General features: G+C 47.2%; 1 protein-coding gene across 1 annotated transcript in view; it reads right to left on the reverse strand.

The window, feature by feature from the left end:
- REEP5 (receptor accessory protein 5) overlaps positions 1-4,573 on the reverse strand; it is a 46,186-nt gene extending 41,613 nt beyond the window's left edge. The window contains exon 1 of the mRNA XM_088477722.1: positions 4,281-4,573. Within this exon, the coding sequence (XP_088333848.1) occupies positions 4,281-4,398 (118 nt within the window). The 5' untranslated portion in view covers positions 4,399-4,573. The remainder of the gene's footprint in view (positions 1-4,280) is intronic.
- Between the last annotated feature and the right edge of the window lie 4,750 nt (positions 4,574-9,323).

Below are 9,323 nucleotides of genomic sequence, written 5' to 3' on the forward strand. Positions count from 1 at the left end.
TACATAATATGCATAGATGTGTAAGACTATCAATTCAATAATGTACAAATTAATAAAAATGAAAGGAATAGATACATTAATGGTTGTGATTAATGCAGTCAAATAATAACTAGTTAACGAGAGGAGATGTAACAATTTTTTTTCACATTTTATAGTAGTCTCATGACTGCATAGTGGAGATTATCACACATACAGTCGCCTTCGAACAAGATCACATGTCTTGCTAACATCAGTGACTTATTTGCATAGCAGATTTTTTACATGATCGTATGAATACATAACGCAGCATACTAATTTACAACTATAGAAGTTTTGCATTTAAAGTTCAGGGTAAATACAACTGGAGAGTTAATTTGAGAACCTAAATGTGGACTAAAAGAGCAGCCTGAGATTCTGATAGGTAATTTACCTTTTCCATGTGTCCGCACAGAAGTGCTTCTTAATTTATTAAATATGACATTCTGACAAGTGAAATTAAAGTACAATAAATCCCACCAATAAAATGTATACATAGCCCATACAGCATCCAATGCTTTAGTGTTTTGGGCATTTCCTTGTAATATTCACCTTTATATCAGTAATGCCCAGCTTCAGTAAAAGCTTAATAAATGCAATTCCAAAATCTTTTTTAAAACTTCAACACAGCACCTCTTAATTGTTGCAGCTGTTTCCTGCCCAGAGACAGATCAACTTGCTGTTCCACACATAGGGGGGTATCCAATTAACTACCTCGTCCGGGCCTATCCAATAAGCCCCAAAGTCGGCCTGACGCTGGCACTTATCAGGGGGGGGGGGGGGGGGGGGTTTGGGACCTGATGTGTCCCGAAAAAGAATCCACGATAATTGCCATTTTTTCAACTGAGAAAAAGGCGAAAACACTTAGGTCCATGAGCTTATCACGGCACCTATGTGTTTTTGGGAGAACTATCCTATTATTTTGGTCGAAATTATAGGATAGGGTGAAAAAAACCATTGGCGAAAATCAGAGATATTCGGCGAAAAATCCCCTTTTTTCCAACGATCGCGGAGGTCAATTAACGCCCAAACAATGTTCAGGGCTAATTGGATACCGTTAATAGAAGTAAATTGAAATTAGTGTAGTTTAAACTGCGCCGCAATCCATATACAGCTTTCAAAACCACACATAGGGGCATATCAAAAGCTTCATGCGAGATAAAATTGTGAGATATATATCACCAACCAATCAGCTTCTAACTTACATTTTGCAGGCTGTGTTTAAGAAATGATAGTTTGGAGCTGATTGGTTGGCGATATATATTTCACAATTTTGTCTCACATCAAGCTTTGATACATATGCCCCTTAATTTCAAAAGTTTACTTTAAATTAACATTTTCTTGCAGGACAGTATATCATATCATAATGGAGTGATGCAGTTCATTTAAAGCAAGAATGTAACAAAACAAACTGTATTCCTCCTTCCAATTTGTAAGATTTCTGAATAAGACCGGCCTCTCTTTCAACCAATGGTAAAAAAAACATCAAAGCTTTATTATAAAATCCAACTTCTTACATGTATTGCTGTACAGGATATACCTGTGCATACTTCACATATACAAATGATCTCAAACTAGATGGTATATAACAGAGGAGCTTACTCGACCCTGGGAAGCCAGATATTGCGGTACTGTGCAGATAGAGGTTATGCCCAGGACCTCTGCGTTGCCAAGCCACTAAATTCCCTTATGGTTATGCGGCTCCCGGCGCGTGCAAGCATGCAGGTGCCGCCGGCTATTCAACACTGCTCCGACTTCTCACAGTGCCTGCAAACGCCACCGGCTACTCTCATTGATCTTCGCAAATGTAAGGGCTTTCTCTGTTACTGCTGACCGGATCCACCTGCTGCCTATGCATTTCAACCCTATCGTGGGTCTTTGTCAAGGCCCTCCATTGGTTGCCTGTATTCTACCGAATTCAACATAAAATATTTTTACACATAAGGCTATTAATCACTCTACATAAACATACATCTCTTTGCTGATGTCTAATATCCACCAATCTGAAAATATATATATCTAAACCTTCAAGCATTCCCTGAAAACTCACCTATTCAGACAAGCTAATCAAATTCCAGAGAAACCCTTTCTCCGTAACAAGTTAGCCTACCCAATTACAGTCCACACAACTTTACATATTTTCTTTCACATCACCCTGACCAACATTCCTGTGTCACTGAGTCATACAGTCCACCAAGAGCCTCTGCAATTTGGCTGGGCCAATATGCTATAGGTAGCACCTATCCTGCCTATTTCCCTGTAGAATGTAAGATTGCGGCAAGGCCCTCGTACCTCTATGTCTGTCTGTTATTCCCAGTCTTGTTCTATTACTGTAATGTGCAACCGAATATGCTGGCGATATATATGTAACTGATAATAAATTGATTTAACTACTAGACCTCTGGCCCAATGTCACCAGCTTTTTCAAGATGCTATCATCAAGTGCGCTGTCTTGGAGTTATCCTGGACTCCTCCCTCTCCTTCAAACCACATATCCAGAATCTCTCCCAGTCCTGTCGTTTTCATCTTAATAATATTTCCAAGATTAGACCCTTTCTCACCCAGGATGCCACTAAAACCCACATACACTCATTGGTCATCTACAGATGGGACTACTGTAACCTCCTCCTATCTGGCCTCCCCAACTCCCATCTCTCTCCTCTCCAGTCAGTGCTCAATGCTGCTGCTCGGCTCATCTTCCTCTCCAAATGCTCTACATCTGCCTCCGCTCTTCTACAAGCCCTCCACTAGCTCCCCTTCCCCTTCAGAGCTCAATTCAAGGTTCTCACACTCACTTACAAAGCCCTCACACACTCCTCTCCCACTTACATCTCCGACCTCATCTCCTTTCACTCTCCTGCCCGCCCTCTTTGTTCAACAAATCCACGCTGCCTCTCATGCCAACTGATTACTTCCTCCCACTCCAAGATTTTGCCCGTGCAGCTCCGCACCTTTGGAACTCTCTCCCTCTCCCCATCAGACTCTCCACCTCTCTTCAATCGGGCTCTCAAGACTCACAACTTCATCAAAGCCTTCCAGCTCTCATCTTAACTTGCTGCTACATGCTCCTTCCTCCCTGCCCACCCCATTTGTTTCACCCCTCTTTGTCTGTCCCTCCCCCTTAGAATGTAAGCTCCTATGAGTAGGGCCCTCTACCCTCTTGTGCTTCTCCTTACTCTACCTTCATCTACTTCTTACTCTCTACCAGGGCACCTAACACTTGGTTGCTTTGCATTGTTGCAAATAAGATAAGGGTGTTATGGTCGCGAATGTAGCAATGTATATTATCCATGTCCTTTAATGTATTGTATTGTACTGTAAGTCCCTGTAAATCAATCTGTTTATGTACTTTGTAAGGCTCTGTGGAACACTTGTGGCGCCATATAAACAATAATAATAATGCCCACAGTTACCAATCTTTGGCAATACGCAACTTAAATTCACAAATTTATAATTTGTGCAACATTAAAATACACAAGAAAATGTAATGTACTGCAATTTTGAATGTATAACATCTGAAGAAGCCATTTAATAAGGCGTTAATCATACTCAAGTTGAAAGATTGGGAGTGGTGTGTTATATGTACAGGTTATCATATTTCCTGTTCTTGTGTTATTTCATTGCCTGCCAAACACTGCACTTATTTGTTACTACCAGGTGGGTGTCATCATTTACTCATCATGTGCAAGAAATTAGAGTGTTAAAAATCAGAAAGGATTTGTACTATAAATACATTTGCTGTGGTCACCTCTAGGTCTGGTGTTTTGCAAGCAACTTCTGATACCACCCAGGAACACGGATAGCTACAGACTGGGCAAAAATACAGACCCAGTAAGCCCACAAGTCCCCGGATAGGGAGCCAGAGGGAACCGCAGCAGCTGATGTAGGGGAGATAAGAATACAGCATGTACCATATGTCAGGTGCTACATGCAATAACAGCAGGTGTGTCTTTGTTACACTTTACTTAATGCTGTGTAGTCAGTCAGATGAAGAGCACCAGGTAGGAGAAGAGTCACATAGTAACTGGTAACTTCTGAATCTACCAATGCTGCCCATTTAAAGAGATAATAAAGAGGGGACACTTTCTCTTGCTAGGTGTGATCCTCCTATGGCAGGTGTGACCCTCTGCCTGGCCGGGGCCTGCTGACTGGCAGCCCTGCCCCTGACTGATACATAACACAGATGTTGCCTGCTATGAGGAGCACTTGGATCAGCTGATCTGCAGCGGGTGCCAGGGAGCAAGGCTGGGGCATGCATGTCTCACCCAGCGCTATGTAGCGTCGGTTCACCCCGGTCTTGGCCTCTATCTTCTCCAGGAGGTCGGTGCACACGTTCTTCTGGTGCAAGAACTTCTCAAAGCCGTCTCTCAGCGCCGTAGCCATGCTGCAGGTTTGGGGATGGAGCCGACCGCCGTATCTGAGATGGCTGATCTGTGACTGTGACACACGCAGCAGGCAGGCAGGGCGGCTGCTGGAGGATGAGCGGGGAGAGGACGGGCGGAGTCTAGCGCGGATCTGACTTTCTCGTCAGCACTAAGACCAAACCACAGAGTCCCGACCCGCCGGCTGCGAGCCCTCCCCTTTCTTCTCCTCTTTCCATTGCAAATGCTGCAACCACACCCAGATCATCATACTGCAGTGGTACATAACCCAGCTGCCCGCATTGTGCCCGGGCACTTACAGGAAGAACTTTCCCCAGTGTATACAGACATGAGCTGAGAATTCAGAGCTACCGTATGTCACACTGACAGATGTCTCTCATTTACTATCAGTTCCCTTACATGGCCTCTTGCTTCCACGCAGTTCCTGTACTTCCAATGCCTATAGTTTTAGGAACAGCCCACAGGGCTAAATTTATTATCCATCGGTTTTGGATCACATCCAAAACTAACTGGTAACTAATGATGTTTGCATCTAAAAAATGACTATTTTCTATGACAACCAACATCGATTTTGGTTGATTTTTGCTGCTAAGTACATCGGTTTTGACCTTTCCCTTCAAAACCAACAGCAAAAAAAATATAAACTAAAAAAAGCATGGGGTCACCCCAAAATCCTTTACCAGTACAAGGCTTCTGAGCCTAGACTGGTCTTGGAAAATAAGTGGAAAAAAAATGGCATGGGGTTCCCCATCTTCACACCCCTGGTGGCAGTGGGCACAGAAGTAATTGTAATTAATGAATAATATTGTTTTTGACAGATGGCCTACAAGTTGTTGCAGCAAGCCTGCCAAGCCATTATGGCACTTGTTTAACCACAAGTGGCAGCATGCTCGGACATCAAGAGCCAACTGGCACCTGTAAAAAAAATTTCAACAAACACAGGGCCTGATTCAGACCTGGTCGCAAGCGTTGTGCGCTCGCAACCAGGTTGATGGTGGGCCAGTGTGCATGCGCACGACGGAGCCGGCTAGCAACAGGCACTCCCCGTCACTCCGGGTCTCACAACAAAGGGGGTGTGCTGTCGATGTTGAGTGACAGCACGCCCCCTTTGGTGGGCGGACCGGAGGAGTGGCTGCCCAAACGGAGGCGTTCCCATGTGAACGCCTCCGTTTGGGGCCGGCCCCACTGATCACGAGTGATGTCAGTGGGAGAAATTTCGGCTCTGTTAGAGCCGAAATCTACCTGCGGCTTGTGGTAACGAGACCCTTCCACAAGGGTCTCGTCGCAAGCCCGATGGTCGCGATGGTCTAGATCATCGCGACCATCTTCCTGGCCGCTCGCTATAGCTGTGGGTGGTCACCCACAGCTATGCGAGCGGCCAGGAGGCCGTTCTAAAAAAAAAAAAAGCCCAGCCCTGATTCAGAACGAGCACTCTGTCAGAGCGACCGGCTCTGAATCAGGCCCACTGTACACACACCGAGTATTTAAGTACTTTATTAAACAAACCCCTGCCCATACCATATACCCTGCATCCATTTACTACTTACCTGTCCGTTGCAGTGGCGTAACTAGGCTATTTGTAGCCCAGGGCAAGTAAAAAAACGGAGGCCCTCCCCAAGTATGTGTGCGCGCAGAAAAAGTGGGTGTGTTCATATGCCACAGGGGCGTGGCCAGTGGAAAATGAGGGTGTTTCAACATGACGCACCACCGTTTCTCGTCACTCTAGGAACATTCCTTTCTATTCCATATTGGGTGCCAGACTGTAGATAGACAGTAATTAGTTAGACAATGTCTAGATCGACCCCAGTTGTTAGACAGTCAATAGATCGACAGGTACAAAAGGTCGACAGGTACAAAAGGTCGACACACTAAAGGTCGACATGTAAGAAGGTCGACAGGTACAAATGGTCGACAGGTTCAAAAGGTCGACATGAAAATTGTCGACATGAAATGATCGACATTTTTTTTTTAGGTTTAGGGTTAGGCACTTAAGATGAGCCAGTGTCCAACGTCATTCTCTACCATCCAACGTCATTCCCTACCATCCAAGTGGGCATGGAGGGGGAATATATCCATGTGGCGAGCGAAGCGAGCCACCGTGCCCGCAGCGTGGCGAGCGAAGCGAGCCCTTAAGGGGCCGAATGGTATTTATGCAAAAAAACATAAAAAAAAAAATGTGTCGACCATTTTCGCGTCGACCTTTCCCATGTCGACCATTTGTAACTGTCGACCTTATTACATGTCGACCTTTAGTGTGTCGACATTTTGTACCTGTCAACCTTTTGTACCTGTCGATCTATTGACTGTCTAACAACTGGGGTAGATCTAGACATTGTCTAACTAATTTTTGTCTATCTCTTATACCACACCCGTAGTGGTCCCCCTTATACATTGCCCACAGTAGTGGTCCCCCTATGCAGTCCTCCCAGTAGTGGTCCCCCCTATGTAGTGCCCCCAGTAGTGGGGCAGTGAGGCCTAGTGGATACTGCATCCCCTGCCTGCCCCATTCATCAGTGCCAGCCATATACTGGCATTTCCTGCCCCCATATACCGGCAGTGCCTGCTCCCATACATGGTGTGTGCCATACAGCTGCATTATACGGTCTGGAGGCAGGAGGTGCGGGGCTCAGACCGGGGATTGGAGTGCAGCACTGCACGGGGATCAGAGCGCTGCCAGGCGGCTGCAGGATGGGGGGGACCCCGCGAGTGGCCACCGTGCTGCCGGCGGGTTGCACTGAGCAGCAGCTGGGGGGTTGCACCCCCAAACAGTACTACCCACTGCTGGGGAGACCCTTGATCAGCTGAACCCTGGAGGCCTTTGAGAAGTGAGAGGGGTTTACAGTGTACTTTATGCTGTACCCGGGGCTGGCTGGGAATATTCACAGTGCTCGGCAGCCATGCACAAGCTGTAACCCACGGAGGCTGTATGTGTGGGAGGGGGATGTAGTTAGTATGTGTCAAAGTCTGTGTTTGTTGTGGACCCGGGGTGGTAACAGGAGTAGACATCGGAAAAGGTTTAAACTGAAAGGTGGGTTGTTTAATGTGAATGTTGGTAGACATGAACAATAAGATAAACTAAAGTCCAGTAATAAACTAATATATGTGGCCGGAGGGAACTGTAGTGAGTGGGAATAAACAAATGTCCAGATCAGTGACAGAGATGAATGAGGTGAATCCAGATAGACTGTAAGGGCGGAATTCAATTCTGTATAGCCGCTATCGCGCCCGACGGAGCTATTCAATTCTTGCTCCTGTCGGGCACGATGAGCTGCCAGCGCTACATTTCAGCTCACAGCCCCTAGGGGATGAGAGCTGAAATGTGCCAAAAGTGACATGTTTGGGCGCCCAAACATCACTTTTCGCGATCGCGCCCAGCACTTTGGTCGGGTTTAGCTTCTTTACGCGGCTAAACCTGACCTCTATGGGCGTGATTAGCGCGAACATCTTGGACAATTGTATAGCGGCCCGCGATCTGTCACTTTAGACGGGAGATGCGGGCCGCGAATACAATTGAATTCCGCCCTAAGAGTGAAGTAGATATCCTGGTGTGCTGAATAATGGCTGAGAGGGATATCCGGTAATGCTGTGATGATGGCTGAAAGGGAAATCCGGTAATGCTGTGATGATGGCTGAAAGGAGAATCCGGTAATGCTGTGATGTCTGAAATGAAAATCCGGCAATGCTGGGAAGATGACTGCGCAGGGATGGGTTAACTGAGGAGATAGGTTTAGGCAGGAGTGGGTATGGTGGAAGGTGCAGGGCTGATCACAAGCGGAGTGCAAGGCAGAACGGTGCAGGCTATGCAGGGAGCCGGAGGCTGACAAGGAGCTAGGGCAAGCACCAGAGCACAAGACTAAGGTTCAGGAGCGCAGAGAACTCTCTCTCACAGCTGACGCTGTGAACACGTTGCACTGGCAACTACAGGGAGCTCCAAACACTCTTAAGTACCCAGTAACGGAACGTGATAGGCCAGAGAGAGCAGGTGACCCACAGACGATTCGCCTGCTATGTCACATGGCCAAAGATTACATGGTGGCGCCCAGACAGCCATGACCCAGAGACACCAGGACCAGGATGGCCCAACTCTGGCAGACCTCTGCGTACACACAATGCCAGTCTCCACACGCCAGCTCCCCCGCCAGAAGGACCGTATCACAGCGCCCTCACCGGTAAGGACCACAAACCCCCATGCCGCGAAACACGGGTCGTGACAGTATGCTGGCGAACGGGATGCCAGCCGTCGAAATCCCGACACCAGTCAAAATTCCAACGCCGGAGTTTTGACAGCCGTCAACCTGAACGAAGGTACAACGGGGCATCTTAGCTGTTAGCCACGAGGGGGGATGCTTAGGTTTTAGGCACCACGGGGGGTTAGGGTTAGGCCTTGGGGGTCGAAGTTAGGGTTAGGCACCACTGGGGGTAGGTTAGGGTTAGGCATCCCTGGGAGAGGTTAGGGGTAGACACTAAGGGGGGATGGTTAGGTTTAGGCACTAACAGGGAGGGTTAGGGTGCAAGAAGGGAGGGTTAGGCGGAGAAGGGGGGAGGGTTAGTATACTTACCCGACCCCTGTCAGGATAACGAGCATCGGGATGCCGCTGTCGGCATTTTAACATTCGCTTCCTTCACCCTGTAGTAACACATTTGACATTCCCCTCCCTCACCTGTGTTTTAACACATTCCCTTCCGTCGCCCCTTAGTAACACATTTGACATTCCCCTTCCTCACCTGTGTAGTAACACATTTTCCTCTCTCACCTCTGTGGTAACACAATCCCTTCCCTCACTATTCAAATAGGGGAGGAGCCACACAAACTGCCAGTGATGTTTGGCAGCGCTTGGGATGACAGTTGGTGTTTTAAGAACTGTGGTACAGACACGATGAGACAGTCAGGCAGGACATTGCACAGGGGGAGGAAACATTTTAGCC

The sequence above is a fragment of the Taudactylus pleione genome, unplaced genomic scaffold, assembly GCF_031769625.1.
Source record: "Taudactylus pleione unplaced genomic scaffold, aTauple2 ptg000202l, whole genome shotgun sequence".
NCBI lineage: Eukaryota > Metazoa > Chordata > Amphibia > Anura > Myobatrachidae > Taudactylus > Taudactylus pleione.